The sequence below is a fragment of the Cupressus sempervirens genome, chromosome 9 (genome assembly GCF_028749045.1).
Source record: "Cupressus sempervirens isolate cs-2001-9-10 chromosome 9, ASM2874904v1, whole genome shotgun sequence".
Taxonomy (NCBI): Eukaryota; Viridiplantae; Streptophyta; class Pinopsida; order Cupressales; family Cupressaceae; genus Cupressus; species Cupressus sempervirens.
In genome coordinates, this window is record NC_143126.1 from 617,869,643 (window position 1) to 617,891,551 (window position 21,909).

General features: G+C 35.3%; 1 protein-coding gene across 1 annotated transcript in view; it reads left to right on the plus strand.

Annotated features, from left to right (window-relative positions):
* The window catches only part of LOC149540223 (alpha-L-fucosidase 2-like), a 200,878-nt gene that overhangs the window by 34,097 nt on the left and 144,872 nt on the right, over positions 1-21,909 (plus strand). The window contains exon 3 of the mRNA XM_089801359.1: positions 19,708-20,624. Coding sequence (XP_089657485.1) covers positions 19,708-20,624 — 917 coding nt within the window. The remainder of the gene's footprint in view (positions 1-19,707; positions 20,625-21,909) is intronic.

A 21,909-nucleotide genomic window follows, 5' to 3' on the forward strand; every position in this document is an offset into this window, starting at 1 on the left:
TTGGCGAATCAATCAATTGCAACACCCTGTAGGGTGGTCGAAAATTGCCAAACCCATTCGTTTGTATTGGTTATGCCATTTTCCCTCCAAATTGTCTCGCATGTCTTGCAATGTCGGATGGGGTCAACCGTACCATCACCATCAAACTTCGACAGCTTTTCTTTTGGTTCTGCCATCACTACTGGATTTTGCTCAATCCTGCAACACTAGCACTGTTCACTCCCACACCAGCAATCTGCAATCCCACATTGGCAGACTGTTCTCCCACACGGGCGGACTGTACTCCCACACCGGCGGACTGTTCTCCCACATCGGTGATCTGCACTCCCACACCGATGGACTATTCTCCCACATTGGCGATCTCAACAGATGTGAACGGTGGTGAAGAAGGATCTTCTGAAGTTGTCCCTTCCAGAAGTGTAACCCAGACGAAGAGTTCACTCCATGCTTTGGCTCCCTCGGCACTCTGAGCCGTGAGAGCCGATTCTCTTCCCTTGGCGAATGCAAATTCAAAAACTCCTCCCTTGCTTCTTCCACCAACTCCACCCATTGACGAGTCTCCTCCAACAATTCTTTTGCACTTCTGTGTCCGTCGACATTCTTCTGGAATCTCCTGCGTTCGGCTTGCTGTACCAAAATTAAATTTTCTTGCGCAGTACGGATTCCATCTTTTCTTTTGACCTTATTTCGATCCTTGTTAAGCTGATTTGGCATTAAGTTTCATTCTTCCTTCCTTCCAGGTTCATAGGGCAACGACACCAAATGTTTACCGCATAGATTAAATAAGAAATGCACACAGATAATGAACATGAATAGCAACAATAGTACTCCTTTATTCTCATATGCCAACAGATTACATACAGAGCATAGCATATGATAGGATGATTTACAATGATCCCAGACTAGATTAAATAAGAAATGCACATAGATAATGAACATGAATAGCAACAATAGTACTCCTTTATTCTCATATGCCAACAGATTACATACAGAGCATAGCATATGATAGGATGATTTACAATGATCCCAGACGGGGTATAAATACTTTTTGCCAAACCTTCCCGAAGGGGTCTGTCAGCTACCAAACAATCCTAATCTACTCGTCGGCTACAAAATCTTTATAGATGACATGAACCTTTCGGCCCGTTGGCTACAAAATCTTTACTGACGACAACACCCTGTCGGCTACAGTTTCTACGGACGACACGTCACATATAGGTAACAAGGATCACAGCTGTTATCACAAGTTATAGCAGCCTATAGGAAGCAACTGGTAAAAAGGTGAAGGGAGTCTTGGAGGTTGGAAATATGTGCATACATATCAGCATGAACTTCAATGGAAGAGTTCAAGTAAATTCTGGAGATGTCCTACAAGAAAGGTGTGTTTTAAGATGAAAAATTGCAAATGTATTTGAAGGAATAAATACCCAGAAAGATCAAAGTTTTCGAGCTAGTCAATACCCACAAACAATTTCTTCTTTCAACATATTCAGATACAATTGTTCCAAGAATAGAAAAGAACAACAAAGAAACCTCAAGAAGGTCAAAGTTGACAACAAATAGAGTGGGTGAAGTCGCAAAAAATCTCTGCAAGGACAACATAACCAAAGGAAAGCCATTTTCAACCATAGTGCTGAAATCCCAAACAAAATACATTTTGCTAAATGTTCAGGTTAGATTTTTGAAATAAATAAAGAACCTATGAGCCATGGAGTTACATAGGATGATAGAGGGAAAATGCCATAAAAGCTGAATGAAAGAGCTTGAAGTCTACTAGAACCCCAAGAGTGGCAACCAAGATTTTGAGCCAATATGCAAATTTGAGAGGGAAAAAGATGTGAAATATATAGTATAAATAAATGTTCAACTCCTTGTTACAAAATGAAATTCTCTTTCCCATAGAAAATGCCTTAAAAATACAAAAATGCTCACCGTTGTTTCAAAGAAGAAACAAGAGTAAGTGAAATGCATCCAACATTTTTCATGTTGGCCTGCAACATACCTTTAAAATGCAACCTAGAATGATGTTTTGGGAAACCCACATACAAAGATTAAAGAGAATCAATGTATATCAGGAATATGCATAAAAAATTACAAGCTCGGCATTAAAACTCCAGACTTCTTAGAAAAAAATAGTGAGAATGTAAACAAAAGAAGCAAAATTGACTGCGAATGGCAGTTCAAAATGATGAAGTTGATGTAGTAGAAAAGTAGAATGGAAGCCATATGTCAAGAATATGCTCAGAACTTGTGCACGCAGGCTGCAAAAACGAAATCATGGTAGCAGACCCTTAAAGATGGTGTCAAACTCCAGCATTCTTTCAGAAAATGGCAAAGAAGAGAAACAATAACGGCGGCTTGGACATGAACTCCTTCCGCAAAACCAATGTTTCTAGAAAATGCAAATGAAAGAATGAAAAGAAATGTTTTGTTTGCAGGGTTGCTCGTCGATACTTGGAGGGGAAGAAGCCATGTTGCCTTTTCCTAGCAAAGCAGTTTTTTTGCCTATGTATTGTCACCTTGTGGTATGTTCCTTGATATATTGTAAAGGATCGTGGGGTTATAAAACATTTAGGGATAGTGTTATTCCTAGTATTTAGTCTTGCTCTATTTTTATTTTTCCTTCATTTGCATTTTGCATTTTAATTTATTGTAAAATAATGTTATTAAGGTGAGATTTTTTTTTAATAAAAAATCATTTTGAGTTAAAATTATTATTAGTAAAGTGCAAATGTAAATAAATCTTTCATATTGACTCCTATCCTCATATTCTTTGTTGAGAATACGACATTTTTCACATGTAAAGTGCCTTGACAATTTTTGAAGTTTTATCCCTGTTTTTTTGCCTTAGGAATTTTGTTAAACACTTCCCTTGCAGCCTCAGTTTGTTGATGTTTGTTGTTTTGCTATAATTTTTGAATGCCAATGATATTGATGAATACAAATGATTGCAAAATAACTAATTGGAAATCAAAGTGATATGCAACTTCTTTTTATTATTTTTCGAATGCAAGTACATGAAATTCTGATGTAAAATGCACACCTACAACCAAGAGGTATTTTCACAAACACTTGGCATGCATCCTATGAATGACTATGCAATGAGACATTTTTACAAACATTTGGCATACAAACTGAACAGCTGAATTAAGTTGATTTCCCTTCAATACTTCAATGTTTACAATGACTGAATACTTTGGTAACAAAAAGACATATATTACTTGTCAAATGTATCCATCTACAATTGCCAAATGTAAATACCAAAAGAACTTGGAATAAGTAGCTGAGATGACATGCTTTTTGGCTTTGCTTTTTTCGGATTTGCTTTTTCGGGCTGCTTTTTCGGATCTACTTTTTCGGACTGCTTTTTCGGCTTTGCTTTTTTGGATTGCTTTTTTGGACTACTTTTTCGGCTCTGCTTTTTTGCTTTGCTTTTTCGGATTTGCTGCAAAAACTGAAACCTTTCTCCTTGCCAGCTGATTTCAAAAATTAGATGCACGGGCTGAACAAAAATCACTGAATATTATCTCCCAATTAATCACAAATGAATTGGCTAAATACCAATTCCTCCACTCCCAACTAGGCTTGATATCTCACAACCGAAATTGGCACCTTAGATGGCACCTTAGAGTCTTCAAACCCTCAGGCAAGTATGCAAGCACTAAGGCTCTCAGCACAATAGATGAATATGCAACTCCAGATGTGTAAAATGACTCCCCAAAGGCTTCTTATGAAGATTTCACAAGCAACTCTAAGAAGCTTCTAGAGGAATCCAACACTTTATTCTTTTAAGTGACTTTTTGATATTTTATTAAGTTAGTCACTTTAATATTAAATCAATTAAATATAAAGTTACTTTTTAATATTTCATTGTTTAGTAACCTTATAAGTAATTAATTTAATATATCTTTTTCCCCTTATTTCTTCCTTTTTAGCCTCTGGGGAAAATAAAGGCTAAAATAAAATAAGTAGTTGGTGTTTGCCAAAAAGGGGACATTACATCACAAGATGAAGTTCTCATTATATTTGACTTGGGAGTTATGAATCAATGGGAGTCACATAGAGGGAATATATAATGTCCCCTCATTTGGGTAACTTGAGATTAGGACAATTTCTTTATTCCTTCGTACTTATTCTTTCAAATTCTTATTCTTTTGAATTCTTGTACATGAACCAAATAATGAAGGCTGTGCACTATATCCCCCAATCAATAATATATATGGAGAAATAATTTATTCTTTAAATAGCTTCCAAAATCAGTACTGATATATAATGACCCCTTCTCAGCTAACTCTTGTTTGTATGTATATATAAAAAATCATATATATTGCAAACCATGCATATAAACTGTGACCTTCATTACAATTGTGATTCCCTTAAAATGAATTGTGATCTCCTGTATGAATTGCTATCTCCTTTATAGTTTATGGTTCCATTGTTTGTAACTGCTTTGCTAAGTCAGTTATCTTCCTTGGCTTGGATGCTTTCCCTGAGATCACTGTTGATATAGTTCAGCATTGTATTTGGTTTATAGTATTCAGCTAACTGATGACTAATTGATTATTAACTGGGTTTATCTTCTGGATGAAATGTGTTGAGTGCCTTAGTATGTGTACTAAGTTGTCCGCCTTTGTTATTATGCATATTTCGTTTATATTTATTTCCGTCTGCCCTGTTGGTAATCTTGGTGCCAATTAAAATTATGACATGAGAGCTTTATTCCCTTATTTTTTGTGTCTCTGTAAACACCTGATGGATGGGCTCACGTGGAATATGTTTACAGGGTGGTTAATTATGGACCATGTTCGGTCAAGTACCATATGGATTTTCTTTTTATATCTTGTTTCAACGATGCAAGTTCTCGATTTCTTTTCCTCTTACAATGTTCAGTTATGAAATTTCTGCGTTGATTTCTTTTTATTCAATTTGGTACTCAAAGATATATTTTACGTGACCTCTGAATTTTCTTTATTTAATGTCTTCTCTCCCTCTATTTAATCATTTCCACGTCCCTGTATTATGTATCTGCAGATCATTGAATGCAGAATGGTTTGTTAATGGAGATGTTGGGACGACTTCTAGTTTATCATACTTTCTACCTTATTGCTAGTGTGCTCTTCTATATTGGCAGATTATTCACTGAATATTACAAACTTGTTTTATTATTCCTTCCAAATTCCTGACTTCTCTATTTGATGGCTTACGTTTTGGTTTTTTGTGCTTACAATTTTGTTTTTGGATATTGTCCTCGACATCTTCCATGTCTTCTTTCTCAAATCAGTGATAGCGGTTAGTAGATGGCTTCCCCATGTGCTTGACTGATAAAACTGGTGGCAATGAAGTATTGACGACTGTCGATGTTGACTGGATGCTTTATCTCCTCCTCTCGTGCATGCAGATCTGTGTGTTTCTTTGCTGCTCATCTCCCTGATCTCGGTCTACACTTCCTATTCCTTATCCGTACTCCTTCCATAGTCTGCCCAAAATAGTTTTATTTAAATGTTCCTTCCTTTATACATATTGGCGAAACTCCTACGTGATGGGTTATGCCATTTAGATTTATTGTTGTTATGATTATTAAAATGTATTTACTAATGAAATTATCTCCCTTTTTGTATAATTTTTTATTTTAATATTATGATCTATTACTATTTGTTTGAATATTTTACATTTAAATTTAAAGTCATTGATAATGTTTATTTTGATAAATATATTCATTATTTATTAACTAATTATTTAGTATAGATGATATTATAGTATATAATTATATCATAATTATATTATTATTTATATAATTATATAATTTACATTTTGCTACTATATCAATTGATATAATATAATATTAAATCAATTTGATATCTTGTTGAATATCTATATATATATATATATATATACATATATATATATATATATATACATATATATATATATATATATACATATATATATATATATATATACATATATATATATATATATTATTATTATTATTATTTAATATTACTTGTTAACTTTAGCCTTTGAAATGGGGACATTACAGAGTATAGGAGCTTGGGTCGAATTTGACTCTGTCATCATAGTTGAAAGCTCGTTATGGCTAGTTGGAGCTTTTACGGGGCAGTTTCCGATGAGTCATAGGTGTCATTATGACTTAGTGGACTTCAATGAGTGTTTAGACTTCATTTTGGAAGGTTCTAGTTCCTATTATGTAGGCTATTTTCACGAATCCAACCCAAGATTGTTTGGGGTGTGTACTTAGTGTTTTGCACTCATTATGATATTCATTTTTTATTATTAAGAGACGACTTTGTGATTTTTTTGATCCTTTGTCTTTTTTGGGATAATTTTCTGTAACTCCGAAGTGAATATATTTGAAGGCCTATTATTTGCAGATTATCAAGTCTTGTCCTACTTGTTATTACAGTTTACTTATATCAAGTGATTGATAGGGTGGAATTTTGAAGTGTTGTCAGACCTTCCTATTCAGACCTCTGTCTTATGTGTTGTCTCTTTTCTGTAAGTGATTATTACGTAGGTTGTTGTATTATCTGTTGAATGTTTGGAAAACTATCTTGTGAAAGTCTTTTCCTTTTTAGTTTTTTGTCATTTACAACCAGTTAATGAAATATTTATGTGTAAGAGGTTCATAACAAGTTGTGATTCTGGGTTATTTCTGCATAATACTTAGTGCTATTGTCAAGTTCTCATTTCCATGAAAGTTAGTATCCACTGTAGTGAAAGTAGTTCTAGGATTTATGTGCTTTGAGATTTTCAGCCATTTAATTTCAAGTTTATCTATCCCTTTTTCTAGAAATTCAGTAGTTTAGAAGCTAAGAGGTAGCCTTATCCGGAGATTCACTCCATTTTCAAGTGACCCACAGCTTAAGATTGTTTCAATGTTTCCTTGAAACATTGAGTTTTGTCAAACTTAACAAGGGTGATAACAATTATCAAAAATTTGGAAAATAAATTTGAACATCCATGGTTCAAATTCCCCAGATTCCTTAAGGCCACATACCCGGCTAAGAAGGGTAATCAAATCTTTACATTCTAGCTTTAAGTTAGATCTTTGTATAGTCTTTGGCTATCTAGAAAAGTTATTTCTCTGGATAGTCAAGTAAGATGCATTCATATGCTTTTGATGCTCTAGCTTTTTCTGGTTCCACAAGTAGAGAGTTGTATCATTTGATAAATATACACATTCTGCACTTTGAGGAACTTTGAAATTTTTTTCAATCACCTCCGGATCTAGACTGATGATAACTTTCTTATCCACATCTTTTATTGTTTTAGATTTAGAACTGAAATGGTGAGCACATCCTAAGACGAACTTAGGTTCCAGGGCAGCCATAGGAAAAGTAGATACAAGATGAATGTTTCTTTTCTTTATGCACCCCATCTCTCTACTTGAAGGATTTCCAATCCTTTGTAGGAATTCATCCATGTCCACATGTTTGATCTCTGTATCAGAAACATTATCTAAGGTAGAAGAAAATTGAGATGCAGTTACATGTGCCAATTCCTTGTCATATGGATACTTCATCTTTCCTTTTGACTTCAAAGTCAGGGGAATCTCTTGTGCTACAACATGGAAATTCCAAAGTGTGAACACATCATTAGAAGATATGGATACTGACTCCATGAGAATATTGGCAAAGACGGATCTTGAGAAACAATGGGTTCGGAACATGGATTAGACACTCATGAAATGTATGCAATGAGTTGGATGTAATATGGATAGTATGTGTGGACTTAGGAAGTTGGATAGCATATATGTTTTCATGTAAATGCTCTTTGGAATGTAAGCTAAGTACATGGGAATATGTGCAAATGACAAGGCTGATTTTGGTATTTAAAGAGTGACCTTTTACCAAAATGGGTTCTCTAGATGTAATTCTATGTAAAGGGATTTACAAGTTTTCTAGACCTGATGTAATCATGTAATAAGGTTGAAAGGATGAGATTATATGTAAACACATATGAAGGATGGAATTACATGTAATTGCTCTTGGAATGTAATTGCATATGAAAGAAATGGATGCAATGTGCTTTGGCATGTATTGGTGAAATGGAGTGATGCACATGCATGTAAAGTTGGAAAGTGGAATGATGAAGATCGATTGTGGATTCTTGGGAAAGAACCTTAAGCTTTTCGAAAAACAAAACATCAACAAGCAAGCAACAAACACCAAGCACAAAACAAAAACATACCTTCAATTTTTGACTCAAACATGGCAAATACCAAGCTACTTTCCTATTGAATTCGAAATTGGAATTTGAGAAAATTCCAAACACTTAAAAATGAATGTTTTCATCTTATTTAAAGAGAATTTGCACTTTACATGGCATACATTTGGACAAATGTGCAATAACAAGCCATAAAATGTATGGAAATAGCAAGATAAGCATGAATTGATAAGAAAAGTTGAAAATGTCCACTTCCTTGGAGATCAAAAGAGCCAAAATAGGAAGATTAATAGGTTTGAAGATAAATTTTCCTCCGAATTTGAATCCACAAGTACCTAACTTGACTCTTTCAACCTTGCAAATGATGAATCTGAAATGAGCATTGAATGGATGTTTTGCATATAGAATATCCAAAAACGTGGTCAAAGCTCACTTGAATGCAAATTGTTTTGCAATTTTTTTAAAGAAAAATCCATTTTTATCAAAAACGTGGTCTCAAAGGGTCATTACATGAATCGTTTTTGCTCTTAGAATATAATAACGTGACTTCCAATAACCATAGAGTGCCTCCAAACTTGAAAATGACCATCCGTTAAAGGGAAATGCAAGATGGAAATGCCCAAATTTGGGCATTTTTTACCAAAACGCGCCCTTGAAATGTAATGAGAAGCAATGCTTTTGCAAGGAGATTCAACGTTTTAAGTATCGAAAGGCATGGAAATGCCAAAACGCCCCTTGTGGAATGGATTTCATGTCATGGAATAGACAAATCTGGAGTTTCTATCAAAAAACATGGTCTCTTGAGGCAAGAATATGGACGTTTTTGCTCTTGGAGGCAGAAACATGGACTCAAGATGCAAATGCATGGATTGGGAGTCCAAACACATTCTTGGAGAAGCATTACATGTTTTAAATAACATGTCTTATTGGTCTTTTATGTAAAACACATTCTTGGGAGGCTTTTACATATTTTAAATAACATGTAATAGGCAAAACACATTCTCGAAGCCTCATTACATGTTTTGGAACTTGCTTTTTGGTGTTTAGATGCAAAACACACTCTTGGGGTGCCTTCACATATTTTAAAACTTGTCAAAATGATGTAAGTAGTGCAAAAACGCACTCTTCAAGGCTCTTTGCATATTTTGAAACTTGCATGAAAAGTCAATACTTCATAAACACACTCTTGGGAAGTCATTGCATATTTTGTAAATATGCAATGTGTAACATGATTTTGACAATTTTGACTTTGGAAAGCCAAAATGTGGACTCAGGATGTAATTACATATGAAGGCATTTACATGTAATGAAGGTTTTTAATGCATAATGGACTCTAGGAAGTCCATTACATGCATTTTTAATGCAAAACGCACCCTTGGAGGTCCATTACATATTTACATGTAAATGGGTTGAAAGTTGCCTTTACATAACTTAAATGGTCAATTAAGCACATGTTCAATTGATTTTTGAGGAAAATATCACTTAATTGGGTCAAAAATAATATTTACAATATATAGTTTAATTACTATATGCAAATATTATTCAAAAAGTAATATTTAGTTAGATGTTTTAAATTAAAACATAAAGTAACTCAAAAATTTAAATCAAACTATATGGTTAATATAGTCACTTAAGTGATAAAGTAACTTAAAAACATAACATAAATTCAATTTATGTTATATTTTTCAAAAAGTGAATGTCAACATTAAAATATAACATGATATTTTAATACATGCAATTGCATCTTGAGGTAGCACTTTTTGGGCACTTAAATGGTCATATCTTTTGACTGTCAAACCCGATTAAGCCCTAAGATATATCGAAATGAAGAGAAAATGGAAAGCAAGGGTTTGAGAAAAACTAAAGGACCAAAAGCAAACAAACACACACTCAAAAATATGATAAAAGACGTTGAAGGCTTCAAAAATAAGCATAGGCTCACCAAATAGAAAAACAAAAAAGACTTGACAAAAGCCTTCAGTAAAAGAGTTCATTGTATGCATTGAAGTCAATTGATTGATCAATATTAACCAATTGAATAACAAAATAATCTTAAACAAGTGTGAAACTAAGTTGAAAAGTTTCGTACTATTACCTACATTTTGTGGTGACAAAATGCAGGACAACAGTGTTGATGTTACAAGAGCTAGTTGATCATAGGGATATTACACAGTTCTACTCATGGGATCCATGTGGATTGGTGTGTTTTTTCTTGTTTTTGAGATTGTTTAGGGAGAAGCAATTTTAGCAAGAATGAATTATAATGTCTCCATTTTTCGTGAGCATCAACTTTTAAAAGAATGGCCTATTTTGTGACCCTCATAGGGTAATGGAGTTGTTCAAAGGGTCTTAGTTGACTGAACTAGAGGCTCTTTCCCTTCCGGAGATCATAAGTGTTTAGTATTGCTCTTCATTTGGATCAGTTTGGTACAATTACTATTTATAATAAGTCATTATCCAAAATTTCTATATTTCACGAAGTACTTGGACCGGCCTCAGTTACAATGATGACCTTTGGCACCTTTATTTGATTAGGTATTCAAGGATTTACTAATTATAGTAAATCAAGAGTTGATAGAGATAGACCCTTACTATTTTTAGTGAGGCACCATTGTTAGTAGTAAATGCGGTGGGCTACCTCGTGGTGAAGTCATAATTGATTTGTGATGATCAGGGACAGAGTTCTGATATTAAAATTATTATTATAGGTATGCTTTAATAATAAATGATTATTAAGTGCATATTATTAATTGAATTAAGAAGTGGATACAATAAAATGATAATATAAAGTCACTCTAGTTATTCCAGCTTGTTTGACAAGCTACTTCACGAGGAATTAAAAGTGAAAGAATGTTTTATCCCACATTGCTAAAAATACAAGCATTCACCTACTAAAAAGCTATACAAGAAAGGTCATCCTTCATTTGAGATATGTTATGAGAATATACTTTAATGTTATTTTCTCCATTGTGGCTGGAAAACAATGAATGGATATGCTAAGGACAAAACCCTTGGAATCAGTGAAGGCTGGTCGGAAACCTTTAGCTTCTGAGATTGGAGAATTCAAATCAGAATTCACAGCTGAGCTTAATGGCAAATATTGTTATGGTATGAGCTGAAGTTTTTATAGCAGATATTTAGCTAGAGATTTGCTGTCAATTGAATGCCCTGGCACTTCTCTACAGCTTGAGCTTGTTTTTATTTTTTAGTTGTTGATGATTAAGAAGAACTCTGGTGGGTTGGACATGTGAAGGAAATGCAGATCATCAGCTGCTAACTGTTTGAGATGGAAGCCCTTTCTTCATTCTGATTTTGTCAGACTGGAGATGTCCATTCGCTGGAGATAATTATGAAAGTGTATGTGTTATTCAGTGAGTTAGAAGACCTAAAAAACATCATAGTGCTGCCATAATAAAATTCAGATCCTTAGCAACAAAGCTAAGGTGATTATCCAGATATGTCAAATACATGATTCAAACCACTCAGGCAATCAAAGAATATGAATATTGAGAGAGATGAATTTATGAATCATTTTATCAGAATTGTCCATTTATGAATTTGACTTATTTGAATGAATAAGAGTGGTCTTCTCTTTTACTATAATTGTTCAAGTACTTTGCTTTACATTCTATATGCTCTATATGTTATTTAGCAACTAAGCTCAATTGCAAATCAGACAAGGAAATCAGGAAAGAATTAGTTAGGTGTTGCATACAAACATTTTGACGAAATGCATGACACTAAACTGAAAATCGAGTAGAAACACAAGGGATATTACAGTGGTGAAGTTAGAACCTGTTGGGGTTCTTACATTTGGAACCTTAACAGATCGATCTTCTACTCTATTTGAATAATTAAGTTCAGCAACAAGGAACAACGTTTGTCTTCATGTAATATCCCTTTCCGGATATTTACCAAAAAATCCATGATATAAAAGTGCAGAATTAAATCCGAACAGAAAACCAATATTCAATATAAATCCCAGAACTTTAATCGATTTCTAATAGCAGATTGGCATACAAGGAAACTCAGAAAACTTTGTTTTATTCCTCCAATATTCAGAAAGTATATATATAAATTAGGAATTAATACAAATAACCACCAAATGCGTTACTGTATTATACAACAGCAATACAATAACATGCAACTATCCAAATGATCCAATCTTATAAACAGTAAAAACAGTCAAATTGGCAAATGTTGATAAAACTTGTAAGAAGGCTAGGTTTACGTCCAACCTCCAAAGCTTCTTCAAGGGTTTGCATTTTCGAAGAGATAACCAGTAACTGTTTCCAGCTCCCAGATTAATATTTGTTTTAAATATTATAATCTTCATGACATCCCATGTAGAGTTTGTTATACCTTTATCACTTTACCCAATGTGATGCACACTCTTTTAAGCAATATGGGATAAAGCACCTTTTTGTCCTTTAGTCACTTAAGTGAACATAGTACCTTTTTTAAATATAGTGACAAGTTAAATGAACTTTAATAGTCATATAGTCAGTAAACATTAAAATAACTGATCAAACGAACTCGGATAAGCACGTGCAATAACTTGTTGGAAGGCTCTCGACGAGACGCTTCCAAACCAACATTGGGATATCAAGAATATTGAGCTTTGTTTACTTACTAAAAATAGTAAGTATCCGATCAACTTGCCAAAATTGCTTTGATGGGTCTGAAACTGGAAATGTCTAGGCCAAACCTCAAACTGAACCTTGTAAAGAACCTTTTTGCCCCTGAAACCTAGGTAAAGTGAGCCGGCAACACAAAATTATAATGTCCCAGAAAAATGAGACATTACAAAGCCTCCCTTCTCAAAGATTGCTTGCCCTCAAGCAATCTGCTCATACCTACAAAAACCAAATACCAGGATCCCATACTCGCCTTGAGAATGCGATTCTACTCCTCAACCGATGTAACCCAGCATGCATCATTCCAAATCCTGAATGGCAAAATAGTACAATAGGAATCGATGTACCAAATAACTGAATGCCAGGATCCCAAGTCTCACCAATAAGGGACACCAACTACCATGTGTTGCTGCCCTATGTGCCAAAACCCTTAGTCAACATGAATGCCTCACTCCATGAGTGACTTTGTGAGTCTCTACTGTTAAGTGAAGATGGGAGCTCAACAATATACCAATATCCACCCCAAGATGATAACAACCAAACTCTCCTCCTAGCTCCCCGATGAAAAGCAATACATAGGGATGCTACACCTGGATCCCAAGTGAGAACTCATCTGCTGTCTGAGATACCACTGACCAACTCCTATAATATCTGCACCACTGCACCATTGTACCATTACTGCAATATCTGTATTGATGACAATGACAGATCCGACCAAACTAACTCCACCATCATATCACCTTGGCTAAAATTAAGTAATCCTAATCTCTAGAACTTTGATGTGTCAGAAGGCTGAAACACATAGATCATAATCCTGTGACTGTGTAACAACACCGCATAATCCACCCGATGTAAGATACTATTAACACCTCGATCCTTGATTACCCAATACATCGTGTCAAACCTGTCACCACCTGGATCCCAAAACAACCAAACCCCACATCCATCCGCCATATAGAGATAAAAATGTCTGGGAGTGTCTGTAACACAACATCTCTCTACAGCTCCCGCTAAACTCCCATGGATGTGATAACTAACCAAACCATCATGCCAACCAACACCATAGTCGTCCAGTAACCATGTACTCATAAGAAAACTTTGTGACATAGAAGTAGCAAACCATGTTGGACACATATCAGCATGATGTATAACTGACAGCTTTCCCTACAAGTAATCCCCCACAAACAGTTGAGTCGGATGCTTGCAGCCACTAATCCCATCTTTCGAAGATGGTGAATACCCATCCCACAAAGGATGGTATAATTCTGGAACCAAACCACACCGATGTATCATCAAGTCCTCCGTGTAAAAATGATGAGCACTCCTCATTATGTATTCGTGGTAAAATGCTCCAACCTCTGTTAATGGCTCATCACTAAAAACACTTGAATCAAATAGCTGATCCCTCTAACTTTGGAAATCAACAAGCCGACATCCAAAATCAACTGCATGGAATGAAGTGACAGATTTGCTTCTAGGAGATGGCAACAAATCAACATGAGAACTATACTCTCAACCAGATGACACTCTGCAAATGCCCTATGTGGATGACAGAGTAGTGTCGTGTACTGCCACACAACTCTTAGGAGAATCCACCATTGTGACACAAGAGCTGCCAGCAAATTGTCCTATATCAACTGTCACGGCACTAACCTTAGGAGAACTCGAAACAACTAGTGGTTCTCTACTATTCTCCACCAAGGTACTCATCCCAGCTGAAACTTTTGTAACTATATCTATTATAGATGTTACCACATCCCTACAACAACCCGTGGATATAAGATCCTTATCAATTGCCTCTATATGTAACTATACTATATCTGCAGTTGGTGGAGACTATGCCAAATTCAACTCCTCTATAAGCTTCTCGATCTATAATTGCGACTCTTGAAGTGCTAACTGGGCACTCTGCAAAGAGTCCATAGTCACCTTAAGCTCATGAGTGAGCTTATCGACCTTCTCCTCGTTTCCTTGCAATGCAACATAACAAATGCAATCCCACTCGATAAGAAAACCTCTATCTGCAAGTAGTTGTAGGTAATTTTGTTTCATCAATCCAATCACTTCTTGGAGTGCATGTATCTCTGCAAGGGAAAAAACACTATCACCATGCTCATCTATCAAAGGAGTACCCCAACCATAGGTGGCCAACATTTGATGAGCAACATCAAAATGCTTAACAGTTGTGGCAACCATCTTGTCATTAACCTTCAATTGGCTTGCTAAATGATGATCCCCTTGTGACGAAACATTTCCACCCAAATCTTCCAATTTGTCATCTGCACTGTGATATGAGGCTGAATCAATGTCACTCACCATATGATAAGCAACATCGTGTATGCTATCATCTAGGCACACCTCAATATCTAGGGTTCTACTGCTATGCACCTCATAGGATGGCTCAACTGGCAAGGTAGAAGTTGTTGATATAATAGTATCTTCACACACTTCCACTTCCAAGGTGGCTGTGTGTCTATCCACATCATGATCTTGGGATTCATTGTCATCAGATTAATTTTTTGATTCGTTATCTAAGGTCTAATTTTTGCTCTCCATAAGGTCAGCTATATGATGGTCACTAACTGCTGGGAATTCATCATAGAGGCTTCTAGATACTATAGAGACCTCTTGTTACTCTTTCTCTTCGTTTTGTGATGTAGTCCTCTTAATAATGGAAACCATACATTGTGCCACTTTGTCTAGTTTTGCAGGGTTTGAAATTAATTCATTCATCCTTTTCTGATTTTCATCCAACCTTTTCAAACTTTGTTTAAGCTTCTCCATATTCTTGTCCCACTGCTTCTGGGTACTTGAAGTAAACATGATTAACTAATTGATTCAATGTCCAGTTCACTCTAATAAACTTCCCAGTTCTGTCTAACCTGAACAGGAAGCTTAAATGTTTGTCGTAGGAATTTGGTCAAATACTTGGTGTACGTCCTTGCTGTGTATACTGTATTTTCTAGAATGTGTGATGTTTTTTGATTGATATTGCAATATTCTCTACTGGAACGAAAACAATAATAGAACACTAGAACAGACCTGTATTGCTGGTGTACCTTCAAGAACAGTCATGAACAAATGCCCAAAGTCTGGAAAATAATAATTATCTGCAAGTTCTGATCACAAAGTTCTGAAAACTGTAATTGGGGACTTACATCAAACAGTTGTCACACAATACATCACATGCTTCATTCACCAAAGTTTCTTAATAATTCCAAATCACTGTTAAAATTTTATACACATGGGAAAGCTGAGTTTAAGACGTAAACATGTACACAACCCAATACGAAGGTTCAATCTGAGTTTAACAGGTCAAGTTTTAAATCAGTCCAATGTACAGTGAAACATTAAGTTCTCTCTGTGTTCAGAATATGAAACATTCATAGGCATCGATTTTGTAAATTGGAAATCAATGAGTATAACCTTAATATTTAAGAGAATATCTCCATGTATACCAACTGGTATTTCACATTTACTTTCTCACACATGGCAGTAGTTTTTTCATTAAACTCCAAGTTCACAGCATTGTTAAGTTTGTTGGTGTAAACAAATGTAAGTGAAGGAGAGTAGTAATAGACTCGAATATATCTCTTGCTTTGAAATTGTTAACAACAATCTATATTACTGATGCCTGAACTGATAACTGATGACCCCGTGCCTCATTACTTCCTGACACATAGCTTCTCTGAGACCCTTTAGAATGCCACAGTGAAGGTTCCATGGCTGCCAGTCTACCTTAGCTCCACGTCAAGAATAATATGTAAATCTGGTTCTAATAAACCTATGCCAACTACCACTGATATTCCCCACGCTGAAACTAGCTAACTGAATGTTGTGAGGAAGGTAAAACGTACATACAGTCATCTTGAAGAGTATTTCGATTGGTGGACAGATTCCTCCTTATCTTTGCCAACCACGACTCGTCACCCAAACGTCTGCTCCTTTCTCACGCGAAAAAGAAAATCCAACTGAACATTTCCGACAGTTAACAATACCTTGGATTTCCGTCTACGCTTGGTCATAATCTCCTTATTTTATGCTTGTACTATCTCCCGGCTGTGGTGAATGAGGGCCCGAACTACCAATGGCTCCCACGGTATGCTAAACACCCCCTCTTACCCACGAAGTTCACACTCTCCTGTTCCTGTGGACTTTACTCTTATGCCTGACCTGTGAAGTTCCCTTTTTTTTTTTCTTCTTTCTGTGACTTCTAGCACTAAAGAGGGTTTGTAACAACACCCAGGTGGATGTTCACTGTTATGATAAACGGTATCTTACATCATTCACATTTTCCATGTCACAGTATTCTCTTGGTCCCTTTCGAGCAGACACCAGTTCTTGAATACAAAAGCTCTACTATAGTTTGCTATTCTGCTCAAATACTGATTACCTCCAAATTTGTTGATTTGCAAATCCTTCCCATTGCCGATTTTCTACCCAATTAGTACAATATTGAATGAAGGAAGATGGCGTAACATCCACTCCTTTAGAATTTCCAGACTTGAGGGGTTTTGTCTTCACAGTCTCACCAGTCACATTAAAGCAACTAGAACTCGCAATATTGGTTCATAAGTTCTTGTGTGTGTTAATTCCTTCCATGATTTAATTGCTGATATAATTTCACAGGCTGACAGGATGCATGGCTCTGATACCACTGTAATATCCCTTTCTGGATATTTTACCAAAAAACCCCGTGATATAAAAGTGCAGAATTAAATCCGAATAGAAAACCAATATTCAATATAAATTCCAGAACTTTAATCGACTTCTAACCAGCAGATTGGCATACAAGGAAACTTAGAAAACTTTGTTTTATTCCTCCAATATTCAGAAAGTACATATATAAACCAGGAATTAATACAAATAACCACCAAATGTGTTACTGTATTATATAACAACAATACAATAACATGAAACTATCCAAATGATCCAATTTTATAAATAGTAAAAACAGTCAAATTGGCAAATGTAGATAAAACCCGTAAGAAGGCTAGGTTTGTATCCAACCTCTAAAGCTTCTTCAAAGGTTTGTGTCCTCCAAGAGATAACCAGTAATTGTTTCCAACTCTCAGATTAATATTTGTTATAAATATTATAATCTTCATGACATCCCATGTAGAATTTGTTGTACTTTTATCACTTTTCCCAATGTGATGCACGCTCTTATACGCAATGTGGGATAAAGTACCTTTTTGTCCTTTAGTCACTTAAATGAATATAGTACCTTTTTAAAATAAAGTCACAAGTTAAATGAACTTTAATAGTCACTTAGTCAATAAACCATATAATCATTAGGTATTAAAATAATTGATCAAATGAACTCAGATAAGCACATGCAATAGCTCGTTGGAAGGCTCTCGGCGAGATGCTTCCAAACGAACATTGGGATATCAAGAATACTGAGCTCTGTTTACTTACTAAAAATAGTAAGTATCCGATCAACCTACCAAAACTGCTCTAATGGGTTTGAAATTGGAAATGTCTAGGCCAAACCTCAAACTGAACCTTGTAAAGAATCTTTTCATCCTCGAAACCTAGGTGAAGTGAGCCGGCAATGCAGAATTATAATGCCAAAAAAGGGGACATTACACTTCATCAATTAAAATAAGGTAAAATAAGCTTATTTTAGTGTTTGAAATGGCTTTTAGTATATCTATTGTTAGGGATTCATTTTAATCTAAGTTATTGATTCATTTGGGATAGGTCTGGGTGCAGAAGTTGATCCGAATAGGTGCTGGATGCTTCCGGAAGCCCTACGGAAGCTGGCCGGAATCCAGCCGCAGGCTTCCACACTTGGGTTCCACGCACATCCGGAAGCCTACGATTGGCTTCCGGCCAACTTTTGCAGGGCTTCCGGAGAGCACCCGTGGGCCTAGTGGCCAAAAAAATTAATAAACCCAAAAAAAACACTTAAGTTGCATATTGGCATGTGCTTTAATTGATTATTTTAAGTTGTTTTTTGTTATGAAACCCTAAAACTAAGTTTTTATTTTGTTGGAATTTTGAACATGACCTATTTGAACTTATTGTCTAAGACTAAACTCTAATGTTGGATAAGCACATATTGATATATCATATGAATTTTGAAATATCTTGAATTTTTATGAAGGGTGAAGTATCATAGTCATACTATCAAATGATTTGCTTTTGTATATTTCTTTGCATATATATATATATATATGCGTTTCCTCCCGTATCCGCATCCTTAAAATTTTTTTTCCTTGCTTCCCGTATTTGCTTCTAGAATCCACTCCGGAATCTGTAACTTAGATTTTAATCAAAGAACACTGCTGAAAATTATTTTTAAAATCCCAAAAAGACAAATTTCCATTAAAAAACATGTAGGGTGCATGTTGGTGCTGCTGTGACTGTGTCACTGGATGTAGGATGAACCCATTGTCAAATTTCTCTGCCTTAGCAAACTCAAAAACCGAGCCAAATCAGAATCCTTATCCAAATCTAGGGTCAATCTGCAGACTTGGTAACTTAGATCTAAAGTATTGACTAGAGTCAAATTGTAATCTGTTCCATACTTTGGTTGAGTATCAATAATATTGTCCATATCCTGTTGGTTGCTGAGCTTTATGGAACCTCTAGAATGCTTCTATTTAAGGAACCAATGAAAATTGCTGCAAGCATATTCTGCTGAATTTCTATGTCTAAACTCATCAATTTCAGAAGAAGTTAGTGTAAAATTAATTGAAGTATACACTGCTTATCAGTGTTTAAGATACATTCAGTATATAAGTCTGCAATGGGAAAATTTTAAAAATGATTTTTACGGGTTTTATTTCTAATGTTATAAGCAGGATACTACAAGTTATTTAGAAAATCGTGTGAATAGCTTCCTGAAGTTTATACTTCTTTGTTTGTGATAAAGGTTTATCAGCCACTGGGTGATATCAAGATTGATTTTAGCGCTTCTCATAAAGATTTTGATGCTAATAGTTATAAAAGAGAGCTGGATTTAGACACAGCAACAGTTACAGTAAATTATGTTGCTGAGGGCACAGAGTTTACAAGGGAAGTTTTTTCATCCTATCCATATCAAATAATAGCTGCAAAGATATCTGCAAACAAATCAGGTGCTGTTTCTTTCACAGTGGCTCTTGATAGTCTATTGCAAAATGAATCACATATAAATGGTAAAAATCAAATTATAATGCAGGGTGAATGCCCTGGGGAGAGAACTCCTCCTCAAAAGAAATTACATTCAAACAGGCAAGGAATCAAGTTTTGTGCAATTCTTGAATTACACATTAGCAGCGATGCAGGCGTGGTATCTAGCATTGAAGACAAGCAACTCAGAGTCGAAGGTTCAAACTGGGCTCTTTTGCTTTTGGCTGCTTCATCTTCATATGATGGCCCTTTCACAAACCCTGCAGAATCTATGAAGGATCCATTGTCTGCATCATCGGCTACCTTAAATTCCATACAGGGTGTTTCATTTTCTGAACTTTATGCATCTCATTTGGCAGACTATCAACAGCTTTTTCATCGGGTTTCTCTTCAGCTTTCTAACAGGGCAAAATGTAGTTCTCAGAATAGTGGAAATTTGTCATCAACAGTAAGAAATATGTTTCAAGGTATGCCTTGTGCAGACAAGCAACACAAAATATTTGCGGGGAAGATATCAACTTCTGACAGAATAAACAATTTCAAAAGGGATGAGGACCCAGGTTTAGTCACACTCCTTTTCCAGTATGGGCGGTATTTAATGATTTCATCATCTCGACCTGGAACATTGGTCTCAAATTTGCAGGGAATATGGAGCCAACTACTTGCGCCACGCTGGGAGTACTATACCTCTCTCTCTTTGTTCCTTGCTGAAATTCTGCTCTACAATCTTTTTTCTTGTTCATGGATTTACTATTAGCTAAGCAGTTTGTTGATTGTAGTAATATGGTTTTCTTGTGGATAATGTACTTAAAATTAAATACAATTCCTGCTATGATGGTACATACAGTTCAAATATTTTAAGCAGTCATTTGCTTTCTGGTATTCATTGTGATTTTGAGGTTTCTTTCTCTCAAGGAAAGCCTGAATTGCATTTTGTATTTTTAATTAAATTCCTTTTCTTAATTTTCATCTCTTGAGGAAATCCTGAAATGTGGTAATGGTTGGGAAAAGGCAAGCTCGCCAACCTTTGTTTCATTAAAGGCCCAAAAGGAAATCTTATTGAGTATTTCACATTCGAAGTTCAATATATAGTTCTGTTTTGAATTTTTGATTCTCACTCAATTGTTAGGTAAGAAAGAAATAGAATATACTGCTATTTGAAAATAAACACATTCAATGTGAGCACTGACTTTGTTCTCATAACTGACAACGATATAGCATTGATGCTGAGGTATGATTGACATTTACATACTTTTTCCAACCATCCAAATGAATGCAAGAAGTTTGCAATTTTAAGAACAATTCCTCAACTAGGGCAGAATTTGAAACCCTTAATCAGTCATTAATATCTTTCAAAAATGAAACAATGAAGCCAATTCCTTTGGTAGGATAGAAGAACAATGAGTTACGAACATTTTCTCCAATTTATAGCCAAATCCAAGGAAGGAAACAAAAGTTATTGCATTTTTGCCAAAACTGCTCATCCTAGGACAAAAGTTGACCGGTCTTCACAAAAAAAGCCATTACTTATTCAAATCTTATTAAGAATCCACCAAACCATAACCAAATTAAAGATAACTCATATACCTTTTTGGAAATATAAGTTTCAGGTCTGTAACCTGTAAAATGAATTCGTACCAATCAAACATCAGAATTTTTTTAGGAAAAATAATCAGAAAGCTGAAATATGAAACATCAAAAATGAGTTTTCTTCCATTTCAAACCCTCCTTCAAACTCCTCCAACTTACAATTTCGTGTTTTGGAGACCAAATTTTTATGGTTTGGAACCATATTAAACCATCCAACCAACCTACAACTACCCATTAATAACTTTTAAGAAACTTTTTAAATAGTTGTCACCAAGTTGTAAAAGTTGTCATTACAATTTTAGCGTAGTAACACAAGGATACGTCCCCTCCCCCTTTTTCCCTATGCACCGGGAACTTGGGAACTCCGTTCCTA